The sequence below is a fragment of the Elgaria multicarinata genome, chromosome 6 (assembly GCF_023053635.1).
Source record: "Elgaria multicarinata webbii isolate HBS135686 ecotype San Diego chromosome 6, rElgMul1.1.pri, whole genome shotgun sequence".
NCBI classification, from domain to species: Eukaryota; Metazoa; Chordata; class Lepidosauria; order Squamata; family Anguidae; genus Elgaria; species Elgaria multicarinata.
This window is the reverse complement of record NC_086176.1, coordinates 100,228,306-100,248,789: the sequence shown is the minus strand read 5'-3', so window position 1 is coordinate 100,248,789 and position 20,484 is coordinate 100,228,306. Positions and strand designations below refer to the sequence as shown.

At 43.8% G+C, this 20,484-nt stretch overlaps 1 protein-coding gene across 1 annotated transcript; it reads left to right on the top strand.

Annotated features, from left to right (window-relative positions):
- Window positions 1-17,244, top strand: UGT3A2 (UDP glycosyltransferase family 3 member A2). Its single transcript, XM_063128168.1, has 7 exons — window positions 1-134; window positions 2,847-2,948; window positions 5,779-5,896; window positions 9,653-10,187; window positions 12,143-12,374; window positions 14,950-15,169; window positions 16,780-17,244. Exons 1-7 carry the CDS (start codon window positions 44-46, stop codon window positions 17,042-17,044), a joined length of 1,563 nt encoding a protein of 520 aa, XP_062984238.1. The 5' UTR covers window positions 1-43; the 3' UTR covers window positions 17,045-17,244.
- Window positions 17,245-20,484: the final 3,240 nt, after the last annotated feature.

Below are 20,484 nucleotides of genomic sequence, written 5' to 3'. Positions count from 1 at the left end.
GTTGCCTTATTGCGTTCCCCTGCCTTGGCGAAGTTGCGGGAAGATGATTGGAAAGAAGCTGCTTCTCGTGTTGCTGTTTTCGCAGCAATTCCTGCACCTTCAGGGATTCAAGATATTAACCCTTTCCTTCTTGGGTGAGTTGACAGCACCAAATGCCACTTGCTGGACCTGACTGGCAGGCTTCTTGCTTGGGTTGTTTTATGAGAAGAGAAGATTGAGGGGAGACATGGTAGCACTCTTCAAATACTTGAAAGGTTGTCAAACAGAGGAGGGCCAGGATCTCTCCTCAACCATCCCAGAGTGCAGGACACGGAATAATAGGCTCAAGTTACAGGAAACCAGATTCCGTCTGAATGTCAGGTAAAACTTCCTGACTGTTAGAGCAGTACGACAATGGAACCAATTGCCTAGGGAGGTTGTGGGCTCTCCCACACTAGAGGCATTCAAGAGGCAGTTGGACAGCAATCTGTCAGGGATGCTTTAAGGTGGATTGAGCAGGGGTTGGACTAAATGGTCTTATAGGCCCCTTCCAACTCTACGATTCTATGATTCTATGAGACTATTCTCTCCCAATAAGGCAAGGAACTATGTCTTCTTGAATAAGATTAGATAGAGTCGTGCACTGCAGACAGCATTAATTGGCAATCCACAATTAGGCAATACTTTAATTAGGATCAACCAAAATTCTGCAAAAGGTGGTGCAAGGTTTCAGGTTCTCCAGAACTCTTCATCAGGGGAGGTGGTATGAGAAGCAGGAGATGGAAGAAACACCAAAGTCCAATAATTAGGCCAGAGCTTTTGGCCATGATGTCTGCAGTATAGGCTCAGTTTCAAAATGGTGATTGAAAATGGTAATTGCATCCTGAATGAGTCCCTGGTAGATGCTTCAGGTATTTGCTTAAACCGGGCATTCTCGGATAAAGAAGCAAATGCTGAGGGAAGGCTGGTGGTGGCTACAGTGTCAGTGGGTTGGTGAATCTGCTCCGGGTTTCATTCAGAACCAGTCGAACTCTGAAGGAGCTATCCAAGGTGAGGAAGCACCTTGGATTGCTCCTTTGGAGTTCTGACTGGTTCTTCTTTGCAACTGCATCTAGTTTTCTTTAGCAGAAGTCGCCAGGGATTGAACCTGGCAGATTATGTGCTATACCACTGAGGTATCTATATATTAATGTGGAGCACAATTTTTTGTTCACTCCATTTCGACACCTAAATATTATCTGATTGAGTTTGGAACAGTCTCAAATTAAAGCTGCTGATGCCTAGATTTTCAGAAAAACAATCCCCCCTAAAATTTGAGAGGTTTGCAATTAATTTTTAAAGTTTATAATAATTTGTATCGCGGAGCCAAATGGGTACACAAACCAGTTGTAATACAAATTAAATACATAAGAACATAAGAAGAGCCGTATTGGATCAGACCAAGGGTCCATCTAGTCCAGCACTCTGTTCCCACAGTGGCCAACCAGCTGTCGACCAGGGACTCACAAGCAGGTCATGGATGCAACAGCACCCTCCTGCCCATGTTCCCCAGCAACTGGTGTACATAGGCTTACTGCTTCTGATACTTGAGATAGCACATAGCCATCAGGACTAGTAGCCATTGATAGCCTTCTCCTCCAGAAGAAGTTGTGAAATCTCAGGGTCAGATAAATTAATGAAGTTACTAAATCATAAGTTACACACGCGATTGTGATTTTTTCATAACAGGTACAGCTAGTATTCCTTTAATTTGGATCTGTACAATCCATCCTGCACACTCAGGTCCTCCGGGAAGAATCTACTTCAGTCTGCCAAAATTAGGCTGACAAGTATTACCCAGAGGACCCTCTCTTCTGCTGCTCCCAGACTGTGGAATGGCCTGCCAGAGGAGACTCGTTAACTTGACAGTCTAGTAGCATTCAAGAAAGCTATCAAGACTGATCTCTTCCGGCAGGCCTATCCAGTGGAATTTTAGGATGTTTTTAGAATGTTTTTAGGATGTTTTAACAATGTATATTATGTTCTTAATTCAGTTTTATGTATTTTATATTTGCTGTTGTTCCCTGCGTCGATCAAAATGGAGAGGCGGAAATAAGAAATAATAATAGTAGTAGTAGCAGTAATAATAATAATAATAATAATAATAATAATAATAATAATATAATTAAATAAATGCTTACATTTATTGATTTAAGTTATGTTGTAATTAGGATTTTGTTTTTCGTCTGTAGTATTATGCTCTTGCACCCCAGTCCTGAGAAGGGTGAATTTGGAGGGGCGTCAACACTTTCTCAGACTTCAGTTTCCTAGAAGGAGGGCACTGGAGACTGGTGGTGTTTCTTTTATAAAAAAAACACTTACTTACGCTGTGCTCAGGATGGAGGCCTACAACAGCCCAACTCCAAGCAAGCCCTGCTTCCTCCCAGCTGCTCAGGAGAGGCAGGGATCTGCTTCTCCAAGAGAAAAGCCAGTTTCTCCTTTTGCTTAGATCATTTCCTCCCCTCAGGCCTTGTAGGAGACAGGTTACCAGTTCAAGAGTCAGGAAATCCTCAGTCCCTTTGTACTCAGCAACACTGGATTGTAAGAGTCCCCCTGGAGGTAAATTAGACTGACCCCAAACACATAACAGTATTTTATTATTGTTAGCTGCCTTGACTGCCATTTTTGGCGGAAAGGTGGGATATTAAATACATAAATAAAATAAAATAAACATTGTAATATTTATCGTTTTAAAATGCTTACATGATGTATGTGTGTGTTTTCCCCACCTTCTCAAGAACTGTAGCTGCTTTGGGATCACACCTGGTCTACTCACATCAGGATGTGAAAGCCGTTTTAAAATGCCAACTCCCTCCCTTTCTCATCAGGAGGAAGCCATTTTCTACTCATGAACGAAATTTCAAACATTCTCCACAAGAGAGGCCATGAAGTACGGATGTTTCTACAAGAAGGAGAAATGATGTCTTCAGGTAAAGTGCCGAAAGGTCCCTAGATTGATTCCTGCAGGAACAAAATGATCATAATCAAAATAGTATAAATGTATTTATTTATTTATTTCGAATATTTATATACCACTCCCCATTGAAAAATTTTGGAGCGATGTATAAGGTAAAATGAAAATAAAAACAGAATAAAACAGTTAAAACAAAATTTAAAAGAAGCAAAATCAGAAATCCAAGGCTGCATGTTAAAGAAAGGCTTCTTGGAATCAAGATGTTTTCTGGAGGCGCTGAAAGGAGTACAAGGTCGGCGCCTGCCTGACCTCCAGAGGCAGGGAGTTCCACAGGAGGGGCACCACCATGCTGAAGGCTCTTCCCCTGGTGGATTCTAATCAGAATATAGTATGGAGTAGCGTGATCCAAGAAAACCCTGTTGCTTAGCTAGTAGAGAGACATGCCCATCTTGCTGTGTGTGTGTGTGTGTGTGTGTGTGTGTTGTTGTTGTTGTTGTTTATTTGTACTCTTTTGCAAATTGGTTCAGGATTTGTTTCCAAAGTGAAACGGTATATGAATATTATTGATAAATTAAAAAATCTTATTGAGCCTCTATTCTTTAGCTAGTGGGAAATTGATTCCCCCCAACAACAACATATTGTTGTATGAGCTAACTCTGTTGTAATGCAAAGTATTTTGGGGTAGATTGATCTGGACTGTGCAATGAAGGCCCATTAACTTTTCAAAAGACCTGTTTCTGGTAGAAATGAAAACTGGGAGAAGTGGTTCATAGATATGGATCAACGCAACAGCCTGAATTTTGGGACTCTCCTTGAGCGGGCAGGTAGGGGGCTGTAGGAACTGGCATAAGAACATCAGAAGTGCCACGCTGGATCAGACCAAGGGTCCATCTAGTCCAGCACTCTGTTCACACAGTGGCCAACCAGCCATTGGCCAGGAATGAAAAAGCAGGACATGGTGCAACCGCACCCTCCCACCCATGTTCCCCAGCAACTGGTGCACACAGGCTTCCTGCCTCCGATACTGCAGATAGCACCCAATCATGTGAACCGCCCAGAGCGCTTCGGCCATTGGGCGGTATAAAAATATAATAAATAAATAAACAAACCATCAGGTCTAGTAGCCATTGATAGCCCTTGTCTCCAGGAATTTGTCCAATCCCTTTTAAAGCCATCCAGATTCGTGGCCATCACTACATCTTGTGATGAGCATCTGCACTTCAAAATTTCCCTCTCCACTACTGCAATTGACACACCACTCCTGACTACCACATGTGATTTACACTCTTCATATGCTGACAGTGCATCTCCGCTCACCCTCCAAAACAACTCGCTCAAGAGCCTGCTTTTCTTTGCATGGCTAGCCCAGGGAAAGGCTCCATCGCTTTGCTTCCCTTGCCACTTCAAAGGAGGCAGGCCTCATAACACTCACCTGTTTGCATGGAATCACCGGGTACAGCACCTGGGCAAGCGGAAGAGTTGCAGCAGCACCTGCAGTCTAGAGCTGCACAGCTAGAACAGTGGGCGACAACTCTGTTATTCTGCCTCTGTTCTCCTGCGTGCCTCTATTGGCCCTTTCACAGCTGGAGAATCTGCTTCCATTGGCCCTTGAATGCCGCGGTAATCCTGGAGTGCCCTCTCCAGATGGGGAAGAGAGCAGCACAACACCATTACGGATGGGTTAATTTTCTCTTGGCCTTAAATGGCAAGAGGTAAAAAAGGTGCCTTGTCGTGTTCCTCTGGGATTATAGAACTGGCGGGAGGCATCTGCCACCAGCCAGGCACCAACAAGGCACCTCCTGCCTCCCAGAAAGAACATTACAGCAAGGGGAAGGCTAGCCTGGCCCCATCCCTGAGCCACTGAAGGAGCAGCTACTCCAGTGTTTATTTTCCTCTTCCCTCCCCATTCCTTTTTCCTTTTGTATCATGTCTATTAGATTGTGACCGTGGGCAGGGACTGTCTTATATTTTAATATCTCTGCAGAGCCTGTAGAAGAATTTAGGTGCTGTGCTTTTTCCAAAGCAGGGCTGGCATGATTAGAGACGTTGTGAACGCCCAACTGGGTTCAGTGGTACAATGGACTCTCCTGCATCCACTGCCCAGACCCAGCTCTTTGGGCTGCAGTGTATTTGTGGGCCTCCACTTTGAGCACCCAGCAACTCTCCACCCTTTCTGGAGCCTCCATTGTGCTGCACATTGGAGGCTTCAGAAATTACATATTTTCCACTTCCAGGCTGCGTAAACGGCAGCCATAAAAGCCCCATTTAGGTGAGATTAAAGGCATGAACGGAGAGTAATGATCCAAATAATGGATTTGGATCATTACTGTCTGTTCATGCCTTTAATTTTGCATAAATAGCGCCTTTAGAGCTGCCATTTATGCACCATGGAAAATACGTAATTTCCAGAGCCTCAGTTGTGCGCAGCAATGGAGGTTGCGAATGAGGGTGGGCGGGTTTGCAACTTTGTCCAACGCTTGCCAAGCCTCAAAGAAGCTCACACAGTACTGTGAGTGGGTGGGGGCGGGCGTCTGCTTGGCAGGCATCTGAGGAGCTGGATGCAGGTGAGTCCGTCCATCCCCAGGCATGATTAGATGTTTTCCCAGCAGAAGAGTGTGTGGAGAGAGAGTGTGTGTATGTCCCAACGCCTGGCCATGGTATGATTTAGTCCGTCATCCTCAGGTTTCCCTATGAAAAAAACATCAACTGTCTGATGAATTTGGATCATTATGAGCAGTCAGGAGGTTTTAAATGGATTTTTCTTGTCAAGTAATGGGCTAAATGAGGCAATTTTAATGTAAAGAAAGAAAAAAACTTTTGAAAAAGAAAAGACTGTGTGTTTCCAGGAGTGCAGCAAAAACACCTCGGTTCCTACCAAATTACGACTTGGTCTGCTGGTAAGGACTATATCGATGAATTCCAGAAATGGTTTGACAGCTTCACAAAGGATTGCATGGAGGGCAGGTATTTTGTGTAGTTTTTATTATTCATTTTATACAGCAATAAACAGTGAGGAGCTTTCATCACCTGAAATTCTAGCGATTAGATTTGTAAACCAATGAAAGGTCCCTCCTCCCTCAAATATTTAGTCCTAGGGTGACCATATGGAAAAGAGGACAGGGCTCCTGTATCTTTAACAGTTGTATTGAAAAGGGAATTTCAGCAGGTGTCATTTGCATGCATGTTGCAGCTGGTGAAATTCCCTCTTCATCACAACAGCTAAAGCTGCAGGAGCTATACTAGAGTGACCAGATACCAAAGAGGACAGGGATCCTGCAGCTTTAACTGTTGTGATGAAGAGGGAATTTCACCAGGTGCAACATGCATACAAATGACTTCTGCTGAAATTCCATTTTCTATACAAGTGTGAAAGATACAGGAGCCCTGTCCTCCTTTTCATACGGTCACCCATCCTAACACCTTTAATTTAACAGTGAACTACGCAAATAAATATTACAGTATTTTAACAGGTGATACTTTCAAGGTACTTCTCTGGAAAGATTTACTTTCTTTGCCATCAATAGGTTTACTATACTTCCGTGCTGCTTTGTGCCACATAACTTGCCACCGCCTCTTAAAAGTGCACCTGGCATATCCAGTCACACCTGTTTAAAAGGCGTCTCATGCCATTTGAGTGGGTTGGAGGACAGGGATTAATGTGTCTAATCAGCAATAAGATCCATTGAGTTCAGTGGCACTTACTCCCATGTAAATATGCTAAACAATCTGTCATGGGCGTCCACTGGAATTTTGTGTGTGTGTGTGTGCAAAGCTCCACAATGGTTTGTGGTTGTAATTTGCGTATATAGTGTGCACTGCTACAACATAGCTGTGCACTTCCCTTGTGTGTGCCCTTTGTTGCTTAGCATCACATTCCATGACATTTAGAAGCAGAATAGTAGAAGATCCTAGGAACTGAACCGCGTTAATGCAGAAGAGTGTTACGTTGAAGAAGCATCAGGAACTCCAACAAAAGTTTATTTGGAGTGAGCGATATAAAAACAAACATAGAAACAAGAGGAGGAGAACACCCAGATGCATGAACTCACTACAGCTGTCTTAAGAATATCATTACGTATCTTTTATGGCATCACTGGACTTATCGTATCATTGACAGCTTCATATTGTTGTCCCTCAGAATCGGGTTAAATGCTCGCTACCCCGGCGCGTTAGTAGCCAATCAAACACACAAGGCTGGAGAATGCACTTCATCCATTTACTTCCGATACTGCAGTATGGGGGTGCTCTCCGGTTAAACAAAGTGGAAGCACCAAGAACAAAGGAATCGCACAATATATATATAGGCTCTGACTGCAAGAGGGTGTTAGTCTCTTTCTAAACCAGTTCTGGTCTAAACCTGATCTTTCTAAAATCAGTTCTGGATTAGCAAGTTAAGTTACATTCAATTCTCAAGTTAAGGTGCATAATTTCAATGAGTCATAGGTTACATTCGATGCTCTATTGGTCGAAAGTTTTCCCCTTTGTCTGCTAGGACATGTTGTCCACCATTAAGGAATGCAAATCTGGCATGTAGCCTCCTGTAGCCACCCTTTGGCAGAGAAGCCATCTTTTAACTCTTGGCACATTACATTCATCAGAGAGATGAAATCTCTCCCTGGGTCTATCACTACGACTCATCCTAGAATGATTTCCTTCATCTTGGAAACATTGGTGAACACTCTCTAGAGCAGGCTTCCCTATTGTCCTCTGGACAACAGTCCAGATGTTTTGGACTGAGACCCCAGAACTCCAGACTGTTGTGTCCTTATTATTTATTTGTAATATAAGGACCAGGAGTCAGGCTTGGAGCTTCGACTAGACTTCTTTATTAGGAAGCTTCTGGAACCCAGCTGACAAACGGTGAAAGAGGCTTGCATGGAACGTGCTTGCTGGCAGCCCCAAACAATCAAAACAGGAGCAACTGATAGTAGGCACAGCCAATCAATCAATCAATCATCATAACAAATACATTACACTCCTCCCCACTAGATATAACCCACAGTATATCTACACATTGAGGCGCTGTGGTGACCTTCTTATTCGAGTAGGGTAGCGTCTGTCACCACAGGCAAAAGCACTCGGTGTCTCTGGTGATGTGTGTAACTGTGGAGCAACCACTGCTGAAATGTCCATCGTTGGGGCAGGTGTTGATGGTGGTAACTCTGAAATTGCATCATAACAAATACATTACACAGAGCACTGGCCATGCTGGCAGGGCCTGACTGAAGTCTGAAACACCTGAAGGGCACCAGCTTAGGGAAGACAGCTTTAGAGAGTAGCAGTGGAGTCTGGGGGAAACGTCTTTAGCAGTGGAAGGAGATTATGCCTGATCACGTTCTACATTTCTAAAAGAGCCCAGACGACTCACTTTATTCACATTGTTACCAGCCACTTTTTAAATCCGCTAACAATACAACTTTTGCAGGGCTTGAATTCTGAACTACAGCAAAGTTCTTTTGGAATTGCATACTTTCCCTTGAAGTGTACATTTTGTGTATGGCTGCACATTTTTAAAAAGCCCTAATAGCATCAGAGAACAGGGCTGTCATTTCCGGTAGATGTGGTGACAGAGCAGAGATAAGTCCTGAGCACCAGGTTTACCAAGATAGATAGACTGAGCCTCTGAGAAATGTGTATGCCAGGTCTATCCCTCTGTTGTTTCTCATTGGGTAGAACCAGAGCTATTTCACAAAACCATTTCTCCCCAAATTACTGGGGGGCTGCCTATGCACAGCCAAAGCCCCGTGGTGGCTGCGAATATGCGCTGTGTCAGTTATATGACTCAGCCGCAGGTTCACAACCACCACAGGGCTTTCCTGTGAAGCTGTGCTTTGAAAATGGTGGGGATTTACCCCAACCTTTTCAGTGGGAGTGTTGGAAAAATGCCCTCTCTGAAGCAGAGTTGCTACGGTTGCTAACAAAAAATTGCTAACAAAAAATTGCAAAATGTCTATGAGAAGCCATTTCAAGGATAAGGAAAATCAAGTATTGTTTTCTTAAAGAACATTCAGTACCTATCCCTTTGTATTGATGCTTGCCAAAATAATATGCCATTTATTGAACTTTTCAGCTAGAAATTTCCTTTTAGATGGTGTCTACGTATTTGACACCAGTGAAGATAGTGTATAAAACGTAGCTACCTCCCTTGTGAGGTAGGCACATGCTTTCCAGCAATTAGCTCCTTGTGTCTCTTATTCTGCAGAATAAATGTTGTTGGACCCATACTTCATGTCCTCTCTTCCTTGTGTGCTGTATTGGACTTGGTACACCAGGGAATGAGCAATTTTTGCAACAGGAGCAAGGTCAGTACGGCTCTTCTGCCATCTGACCTAGCTCTGGGGCTGATCTGGGGGCTGGTCCTGGTGGAAGGTGACTAACGATTGGTCGTTGGAAACCAGGAAGAGGGTGGTGGGGGTGGGGGTGCTCCGGAACCTGCGCTTTCTCTGTGGCATCAGGATTATCCGACGCCACCCTGGGTAAGGAAAATTGCAAAGTTTGGGGTGGGTGGGAAGTAGTGCCAACTCAGAGCCATGAAGACAGCTCCCGGGTCAATTTCAGAGATTTTTAGTAAATCACAATTTCTTCTCACCCCTAGGAATAATGCCATGCATACTCAAGTAAGCAGTTTCTCAAGCCAGTTTATATTAACCGCTGCAAAGACCTGTACAGGAGGTGAGTGGCGGAGCAATTAATAACATGCTTTGTTCTTTTCTTCTCTAGGGAGACAGTGAATTCTTTCCTGGATTTGATGGGCCACATGGCATATCAATGCCAGGTTGTACTGAGCAAATCAAAGACTCTCAACTCTTTGAAGGAAGAGGAATTTGATATTGCGGTGATAGATGCATTCAATCCTTGCTCTTTCCTGGTTGCGGAAAAACTAGGTGTTCCATTTATTGCTTTCTTTCCAGGGACTTTATTTAACGGGCAGGAGGCTGGAATTCCGAGCCCTCCGTCCTACGTCCCTGTGTTCCGTTCCTTTTTAACTGACCGCATGGATTTTTGGGGACGTCTGAAAAATTCCCTAATGTATTTTGCTTGGCCTTTGATAAACCATCAGGTGCATTCCAAATTTGAAAGCGCTATTAATGAGCATTTCCCGGCCGGTTCCAGACCTTCTATCTCCCAGCTGTACTTGAAAGCAGAGCTGTGGATTTATAACATGGACTTCTCCATTGAATTTGCAAGACCTCTTCTTTCCAGCACAGTGTATGTTGGTGGTTTATTGACAAAACCAGCAAAATCATTACCACAAGTAAGTATCTGCTGCACTTTTATCCTTTAAAGAAGGTGGGTATGACTGGGAAGTTGCTCATGACAGTGAACAGATTTTTTTAAAAAAACGTTTTATTTTGTTACTCAGCCCAACAATTTGGGATTTCTCCTCTGCTCCCATTACGTAAAGAAAATCCAAAACCCTTTCAAACTTACTCATAACCATGATACAAATACTGTAAAAGCAAGATAAAATATTAAACATTATTAGTGCCTCACAAAAACGAAAAAGAGGGCTGATGGTGCTGGAATAAATTCAAGCTTTAGTGTGCTTCCTCAAAATCAGGAATTTATTATTGTTTAAGACTAATAAAGCACCTGAAATTTTCTAAGCAATGTATTAATATTAAAAGATAAGACATTCCATGATCACAGGTTTACAATCCAATGGTATAAAAGGAAAAACGATTGTGGAGGGAAGAGGAAAGCAAACTTTGCAGCACCTGCACTTTCACAGGCCAATGGACAGTGATGTAGTGGAGGGGGAATGTTGAGGAGCACAGGTGCGTGACTTTTTCCTGATCAGGAATGGTAACATTGTATGCCAGAGTGCCAGGGTAATCGATGGACCCTTCTTGCTCTGGCAAATGAATGAGGTGATAGCAAGGCTTTCAAGTTTTAATATTTTTTAATAATAGATTAGCATAGAGAAAGACAGAATGAGGAAAATAATCAAGGAGAGGCTGGACACCTTTTTCTTTGATGGAGTTCTTGCTTCATACAAGCTGGTTAAATGGCAACTTCTTGATAATTTGGATTTCTAATTAATAGTTTGAAGTTGCAAATCAGCTGGCTGAAAGTCTTTTGGTAAAGCTCACACACACAGGGCCAGCGCTGCCATGGAGGCAGTTCAGGCGGCGGCCTAGAGCTCCAAAGTAAGGGGGTGCCGAACAGCGCACCCGGAAACCGCTCTTCCACAGCGGCTCTGGGAGAGCGGCTTCCGGGCGCACCGTTCTGAAGCTGCCCGCCTGCCCCCCAACCCCAGTATCCTGGCTTCGAAGCCAGGAGTGGCTTCCGGCCAGGCGTTGGCTTCGAAGCCAGGATGCTGGGGCTGGGGGCGGCTTCAGAATGGCGTGCCTGGCTGGAAGCCGCTCACCTGCCTAGGGCGCAAAATAGTCTGACACTGGCCCTGCACACACATTCTATGTTTCTGCGCTTCAGAATTTACCACCGCTAAGTAGGGATTGTCAAGAATGTTATTGGCTTGTTTTTGTTAAGAACTTACCAACATTTGCAAAGTTCTTCATAAACAGATGAAAGAACTTGGGATTTTAAAAAATATAAATGTGAGAGAAAGCAAAATGGATAGATTCAGCAATCCAGGCCCTATGCTAGGAACAGCTGTGCTTGTGGAATTTGGCCAGTGAGAATTTTGTTTGGTTCATTGTTTTGTAAGAACACACCAAAACGTACAAACTAACAGATTTGTCCATCTCTGCGGCCGATGGATGGGACTGGGTTAATCTCCCCCTTGCAATGCATGCAGCATCTCGATGGTCTTTCATCTTTGGCAGGCAGAGGACAGCAGGATGAATACAACGAGAAGGCATCCTTGGTGAAGAAACTGCCAGCTCTCAGTAAGAGTGAGCTTCCATTGTTAAACACTGCCCTACAATCTGGTATGAAAGCCATGCCAAAGCCACATAGAATCATAGAATAGCAGAGTTGGAAGGGGCCTACAAGGCCATCGAGTCCAACCCCCTGCTCAATCCACCTTAAAGCATCCCTGACAGATGGCTGTCCAGCTGCCTCTTGAATGCCTCTAGTGTGGGAGAGCCCACGACCTCCCTAGGCAATTGGTTCCATTGTTGTACTGCTCTAACAGTCAGGAAATTTTTCCTGATGTCCAGCCTCACCTTCAAATAAATTGTTTGGATCCGAACATTAAATTGGAACAATGCGCTTTGTTCCCCCCCCCCCCCTCTCTCATTCCAGGAGCTTGAAGACTTTATTGAAAAAACAGGAGAAGCTGGGTTCATCGTAGTGACAATGGGAACCATGGTATCATCACTGCCGCTCCTACACCTGCTCAAGGAGATGAACGAAGGCTTCCGGCAGCTTCCTCAAGGTGTTATCTGGAGGTATCAAACATCTCGCTGGCCAAAGGAGATAAGCTTGGCCTCTAATGTGAAAATCATGGATTGGGTTCCTCAGAATGACTTGCTAGGTAAAGAGATCACCTCTTAAGCAAACTTTTACAAGTGTGTTGTAGACCCCTTCCAACTCTACTATTCTATGATTCTATGAAAGATCCCAGATTTCCCCAATGAGGCATGGTGGGAGTTGTGGGGAGAAGGATCTGTCAAATCAGTAGTTTGCAGTATTGGACATCACAACATTCTTGTATGACCTGGTCACTTATCAACTCTTGGATTCACTTCATTAATTACGAGTCCCAGGCACAAAGCAGTATAGCTTTTCTTGTTTTTTGTAGACAGTAGAGATCATCGTTAGATTGTTGTTAAGACAGAAGACCATATTTTACAATAAAAGCAAAACCAGCTTTTAAAAACCCCCAATCAAAAGCAGCATTGGTCTTGGCAACCATAAGACTCTACACATTGTTAGTTTTGGTTTTTCAGTGGTTTTATTTTGCTTTAATTGTAAACACTGATTGATAGAATCCTTTGGCTAAACAAAAAATCGAACTATTACTAACCACTAACAAACCTAAAGTAGGTAGCCACTGATTTCAGGGAAGGGACCATGACTCAGTGCTTGACTTCTCCATTTAAAATTATAAGATAGCAGATAAGACCCTCCACCTGAGCCCTTGAAGATCTGCTGCCTGTTTGAATAGACAATATTAGCCTATATGGACAACCAGTGTGATCACTCAGGGGTGGTCTATAGCAGTGGTCCTCAACTGGTCCAGACCAGAGACCCACCTCGGACTCCCAACCTGTGCAACACGGGACCCACTTTCACAATTGCCCAATATGGCAGCAACAGTTTTGCTGTGACCCATCTGGACTGATGCACAGCCCACATTTGGACCACCGGTCTATAGCATTATATTTAAGAGAAGAGGCCGTGGCCAAGTTGTACAGCGTATGCTTTGCGTGATTCAGTTCTATAGCTAAAAGAAACAGGTATCAGGGTCTGGGAAAGAACCTTCCCCGCCTTTGAACCATTGCCAATCTGAACAAGTCATCAACCTGGTGTAAAGCAACGACCTAGGTCACTGTGCCCTCACTTTCCAAATTTCAGCTCTGAATAATGCATATGATGCCCTTGGGCATAATAGATAACGTGGTAATTATGTATTCAATTTTCTCTATAGAACAAAGCATCACTTTAAAAAAGTTTTATCAAAGCTGTTGCCATCAGATATGTAAGGATCTGTAAAAGTTGCCATGCCAGTTCCAAGAAGGCAGATTTAAAGCTCCATCTGACGAGCGTTTTATTGCACGCTTGATACTGGGCACTCATGGAGTTTGCTCAGGTCCCTCACATGACGTCGTCTCCCTCCCACGCTCCGTCTGGCCTTCCTTGTACCACAAGTAAAACCCTCGTTATGTTTGATGTCTTTTTCAACTCGGAATTGCTGCTCTCTCCTGCTATGTGCAGGAGAAGCAGCGCCATTAGAACAGCGGACTCAATGGGCCTCATGCTTGTTCTGTACTTCCTCTTTTGAAAAGAGGAAGTAACAGGAATGAAAACACGAAGGTAGGGAGCATGTTAACCCCCAGTGAGATGGAGCTTTTAATGGTTCTCAAGAGGGCTTAATATGTACTGTATGTGAAGCAACTTTTCTCACAGGTGGAGCTATAAATCCTGCTGGAGAGTTCCACAATAGCCATGGCAAAGTTGGTAGGCATATCTTCTGTTATGGAAATTATGGGTAAAATGGGCCAGGAGGTGACTCACCCTTGCCACTTTCCCTTCCAGCCAGAGGAAAAGGGCAAGCTAGAGGGATGGCGGCTGAGAGAGAAAGGAAACAGAGCAGACAGGCTGCAGTTCCTGTGGCCTGGTTGTTGCAATCACCACCATGGGCTGTGGAGCTCATGGCCACCAAGTTGCCAATCTACACGCCAGCTACGCTGGCTTCTCATTACACTCAAACCTGGTGAGGGTGGATTGTTGGAGTGGTTGACAAGCTATCCAGAACTCCTGGATTGCTTTAGGGTTACACGCGGACTCTGAACCACCTAACAACCCACCTTTACTGGGTTCACGTGTAACGACAAGCGATGCTGCACCTCTGCCACATCCCAAATATTCAAAATGGTGGCGGCTGCCATGACGATAAGCCCATGGGGAAATTCACATCACATGCAAATCAGGTCTGAGGAAGAGAGAGACTGGTTTTCAGGGGTTTGTCAGCAAACAGCCTCAGGGGATGAAGCTTGACATTCCATGTTGGTCCAGGATTTGAGTTTCAATGGTACAAGAATCTGACCCTATAAATATGCTTAATTCAATATAAAGTCCAAAAAATCCAGTTGATTCCATCTAAAGTTGTTTAAGAGTAAGGCGCTGGGCATCTTAACAAAAACTAAACATTAATGTTAATAGAAAGTTATTTCTAAGAGCATTAGTATTTCTACTTTCTTGTTGTTTTAACTACCTGCCATTTCACTAGCCCAGTTCACAATTACTTTTGCAGGTTGATATATCAAATTAGCTTTCTCTGTATATATTGAACTGACCTTAAGAGCAATTCAACATGTAACCAAACTGCAAGAATCAGCTTAGTTTTGGAATATATGTATTTGTGTGTGTTTTTTCATCTGGGCCAGGGCACCCAAAGGCTCGCCTCTTTGTCACCCATGGAGGGCTCAATGGTTTAATGGAAGCTATTTACCATGGAGTGCCGGTCGTAGGGATACCTGTTTTGGGGGATCACCTTGACAACATGGTCCGAGTGGAAGCCAGAAAAATGGGCCTCTTTCTTCACATAACCCAGCTCAAGGCTGAGGACTTTACTCATGCAATGAAGGAAGTTATAGGAGACCCAAGGTATGTAAACAGACCCTATCATACCAACTTAGCCCCAAGGGTGGCTTCTAGTCAAGCAAAAACCTTAAAACGATCATAAAATAATTTATAAAAAACCCGAAGAAAATGTAAGAACGTAAGAGCCCTGCTGCATCAGACCAAGGATCCATCTAGTTCTGCACTCTGTTCACACAGTGGCCAACCAGCTGTCGACCAAGCAGGACATGTGCACAGCGGAACCCTCCCACCCATGGTCCCCAGCAACTGGTGTATATAGGCTGAAACAAGAGCAGCATAGTTAAATCAGAAAACATGCACAGCTAATACATTAAAACTGAATCATAGAATCTAAAGAGCCCTTGAAGAGCCTTCTAGTGCAACCTTCAGGTATTTTGGATTTCAGTTCCCATCAGGAATGCAGGGGGCAGTGGAGTCTAGTGGCTCCACTACCATTGAGGTGGAGAATCCACTCCAGGTTTCAGTCCAAACACCTCGGATTGCTCCTTTAGAGTTATGACTGAAAGCCAGAATGGATTCGCCACTCCACTGACATCAGAGCCACCAGCCTCCACTGGCTGGGCTTTGTGGTCCAAAACATCTGGAGGGCACCAGGTTGGGGAAGCCTGATTTAGTCCAACCCCCTGCTTAATGCAAGCTTGGCAGTGTAGGGTGCAGCCACAGCACCTTAAACAGAGATATTTAAGCCTCTGTTTAAATATCGAAATGCAGCAAACATCTAGAAGGCCTGGGAAGTTAAAGAAAGGTGTTTGCCTGGTGCTGAAAAGACAAAAAGCAGCCGGTGGGGGGCGGGGAGGGCTGGATTCACCAAATGAGCCTGCGGGGAGAACAGTCCACAGCTGAGGTACACAGGGACAGGCAAAAGCAGCTTATTAAGGGACAAAGGGAGACCTGAGAATAAACGTAACCTCAAGGACAGCCTTTAAGCGTGTGCTGTGAGTGTGTCTGTCTGTATAGCAGGGGAGTTGCACCTCTTCCAGCCTCTTGTGTTGTGAAGAAGCTCTTGGGGGGCCACATTGCAGTGGTGGGCAGGGCAAAAGGGGCAACCTATCTTCGCGTGAAGCTCTTAGGAGAGACATTGCAACCTTTTAGTGGTGGAAACACTGTAGAAAAGCCAGGAATCCACTAAACAAGTGATGGTTTGGGCGGCGGAGAGAGGCAAATGGCTATCTGGGAGTTGGCCTTTGGCCCTGAGGTTCTGCACCCCCGATCCGTAATAACTAGAATAGGGTTAGCCAGCCTGAAACGGGGGTCTGTAGCATCCCTCCTCTTGCATTTCATGGTCGTTTAGCCCCACTTTTTGTATTCCTGTCCTCCATACCCATGCATGCATGTGCATACATACCCATCAACTGAGGATACCCCATGCACCTGATGAAGCGGTCTTTAGTCCACAGAAGCTTATACCTTAAATCTGTATTTAAGGTGCCCCAAGAGTCCGCCATTTCTGAAGCAGGGACTCACTCCCACCTGGAGAAAAGTAGGGGTTAATAGACCCCCAGAAGTACTTTTTTTGCTTCGGACTCATTGCTATTGTGTAAGTTAAAGCACTGAGTCCATCAAGCCGTCACTATGATTATGCTGACTATTTCAACTTCAATTTCTTCACCCAGGTATAAGTCTGCAGCAAAGGTTCTAAGCACAATTCATCATTCTCATCCATTCACCCCAGAACAAAGACTGGCAGGATGGATAGAACACATTCTTCAAGTGGGGAGCGGCAAACACCTCCAACCCTACGCCTTTCATCAGCCATGGTATCAGCGGTACTTGCTGGATGTCTGGTTGTTTCTCTCTGCTTTGCTCCTAGGCAGCATTTACCTTTGTGTCAAGCTCTTTTTGTGGACCTGTGGTTCAAGAAAACTAAAACAGGCATAACGTCGCTTCTTTCAGATTTTGCTTGCTTAATCCCCATGGGGGAAATGGCACGCAAGCACTCCAAAGGATTCTATTGAGAACAGACCGAATTATCTGGATTTGTATGATTAGCTAGAAACACACACTTGCCACGGCTGAAACTCTGGTGAGAACTTTGCTTATTGAGTACCTGTTTCCCTTTCTATATAATCAGCTGCAAAGCTACTGAACTGGTGTAGGTTTGATATTATATGAAATGCCGTATAAAATAAAAACGGGCATATTGTTTATTAAAAAATGCAGTCAGATAGAAGATAGTGGGGGTGTAAGGCAGATGTACTTGAAAAGAATAGGAGTAAAACCCATTGAACAGACTTACTTCTGAATAAACAGAAGTAAGACCTCAGAAGTAAGCATGGGGTCGCAGAGCACTTCTTTCCAGTTTGCTGGTTTAGACTTTTAAAAAAGCTTCTGAGCGAACACACTATTAAAAGTCAGTTCCATATGCGTTTACTTAGAAGTCTCTCTCTGTTCAATGGAGTTTACTCAAAGGGAAGCATGCATCAAATTTTAGTATGACTTGGATGTAAATGCAGTTGAAATCAATGGGATTTACTCTTGAGTAAGGGAAACAGCAGATCTGTAGTTTATGAACTTGAAGATGCAGTTTTACATGATCAAAGGAATGGAAGATCAATCCTTCACACTTGTGGACTATCAGGAAAATGTGGTTTAAGGTGGGGAATTAAAAAAATCCATAGATGTTCTATGGATCCATAGAACAAGGGATATGTCTCAAACTTGGCAAGCTGAAAACCCTCCGTAAGAGCTATCACTGTGCCAATTTTTATCTCTTTATCTTTAAAAAATGAGGGAGCTGCAAGTAAGGAGGGTGCATTTTCCACATTTCTCTTAATGTGAAAATGCCTACTCAGGAGTAAGAACATAGAGTTAAATGGGACCTCTCTCTCCCCCCCCTTTATGGTTGAGTGGAGAACCGCCCCACCCTTCTCTTTTGTTAGCGAGACTGCCCTTAAACACACACACCTCCAACAAAGAACGGGATGTCAGATAGAACGCAACAACAGCAATACACAGAGAGAGGATCACATTTATTTCGCAGGGAGGGAACATAATGCAGACTTTCCCCCTCCAAAAAGAATCCAAACATGGAGGGCAAGAGGCGAAATGAGTGTGGGACGTGGGTGACATCATGCGAGTACTGGGCTGAAAAACTGCATACCGGATATGATGAGTGTGCTATAAATCGCTGGTGTGATGGAGCTCATAGTGCCTTTATTACACAAAGGACACCCCAACCGCTCTCTCCTTTTCATTCAATTCAGGTCCTATTATCTCTCAGAGCTTCATCTTATTCCTGATGTTCCAAGGCTATTTTAATTTATGCTAGGTGGGTATTCAGATGCTTGTCTCAGCTAGAAGTTTTCCAATATATTTTGATGGTACTTGAAGTATGGCTATACAATTTTTCAGATGTATGCAAACACTGTTATTTGTCCATGGAAAGATGCTGGTAAAGTACAAAACTATTGTAGAAACAACTGTTTCATGCAAACTTTATTCTAATTAGCTCCAACTGTACAATTTACACCCCGCCCCCCAAAAAACCAGTACATCAGTAATTTACAGAACATGTTTGTAATTCTGTGAGTATCAAAGTAAGATCACAAGAATCTATGTACACCTGCACTAAAGTAATAAAGGCAGAGGACGCTTATCTATCCACACACAGCAACATTCTTTCAGCCCATCTGCAATTGCATTTGTGAAGATGTTTTATGTCCTCAGCTTTGGTAAAGCTATATTACCAAACTTTGCTTTAGCTCTCCCACAGAAAACGAAGTATGAAAGCAAAAACAGACATCAGGACGTATTGACTGAGCTCGCATTACACACTAACCCATGATGGGTTAGTGTGTTGTCCGTAGGCTGTCTGTTCCCCACCCCCATGGCTTATTGCCCCCAATAAGCCACCCTGAGAACCCACGGTCTGCAGTGACGGTTATTTTACCTGTGACGGGTTAGCGAGTTGTCTGTCATGCAGTGTGGGTTATGGAGATGGCCTACAAAACAGCTCAGCAACAGCGGGCAAAAACCTGCCACTGCTCTACTTCTCTCAAGCGATCTCTATTCCTGCCACAAAGGAAGCTGGGATACCTGCCTGGCTGGGTAGGAGGAGGAGTGGTGGTGAATTAAACTATTCTGTGTGGCTTGTTTTCCTGATCAGCTGACAAGAGCACAGTAGGTTAGTTGAATAACCACCTACCCAGCGGAGCTTGCCACCCACCATGGGTTAGTGTGATGTGTGAACCCAGCCATTGTTTTAGGGTATACCATTTAGTTTGCTGATACACGGGCATAACAGACACGTTAAAGTGTTGCTGACTGAGTACTCGTGTGGCTGGAGGTACACAAACTTGCTACACTCTGGCAAAGAGTGTAATGTCCCATGGTTTCTTGGCTTTCCTTGGTTAATAGTCCTGTCAACTCACGTGCTAGAAGTAACAAATGTACAGCAACATAGCACTACGGCCACAATGTTGCACAACACATTCCATGGCTTCAGTCGGTGCAATGCTCTGTGGTTTCCTTACCATGACACATGTGTAGTGTGTGAACTACAAAATAAAACAATTTCAGCAATGTATGAAATGAATGAGCTTATTCGAGATATATTTGGCTGATACCAGCAGGAAGATAGTTGCAGTTTTTCCTAGTCTAGACAACTTGAGGACAGACAGGGCTGCCAGAATATTTCTGAGAATAGAGAACGAGGGCGGAAGAGGGTTTTTTTAAAAAAGGAAAACAACAATATAATAGGCAAATATGCTGAACACTTTAATGACATTCTTGCATTTTTAGAAGCAACTAACTCCTGAGAGAAAATTACCATCAGAATGACTAAAATGGATGTGATCCTAGATTTTCAACTGAATCGTCTATTAGACTTCATAGAAATCATCACTCCATTAAACGATGCCCGTTTTAATATTAAACGCTCTTCCACCTCTCAAATATTAGTAAGAAACAAGAAAACAGCACTTGTCTTACAACATTTGCAACACTTCAACTTGCAAACTTACTTCATGAGATTCAGTTTGCTAATTAGATCCAGTTAGATATTCTACAGTAGTATGAAGTACAGCAGTTTAGGTCTCAATTTTTAACTATTTGTCTTAGCACTTCAAGTCATACGGAAAATAAAGAGAAAACATTCCATTCATTCCCTGGTAATAACAGTAACATACAGCATACTCACATACAAGAGGAAATCCTATTGTTTGAACACTGACAGCTACACCTCAAATGCAGAAAACATGACCGTCAAAAGCAGCCACACTTTTTAAACAAGAAACCTTGAAGTCAGTAGTGTGGGTGGAACTAAGCTGTATCTATACTAACTAGGGAAGGATCTACACTACTGCTTTATAATGGTTTAT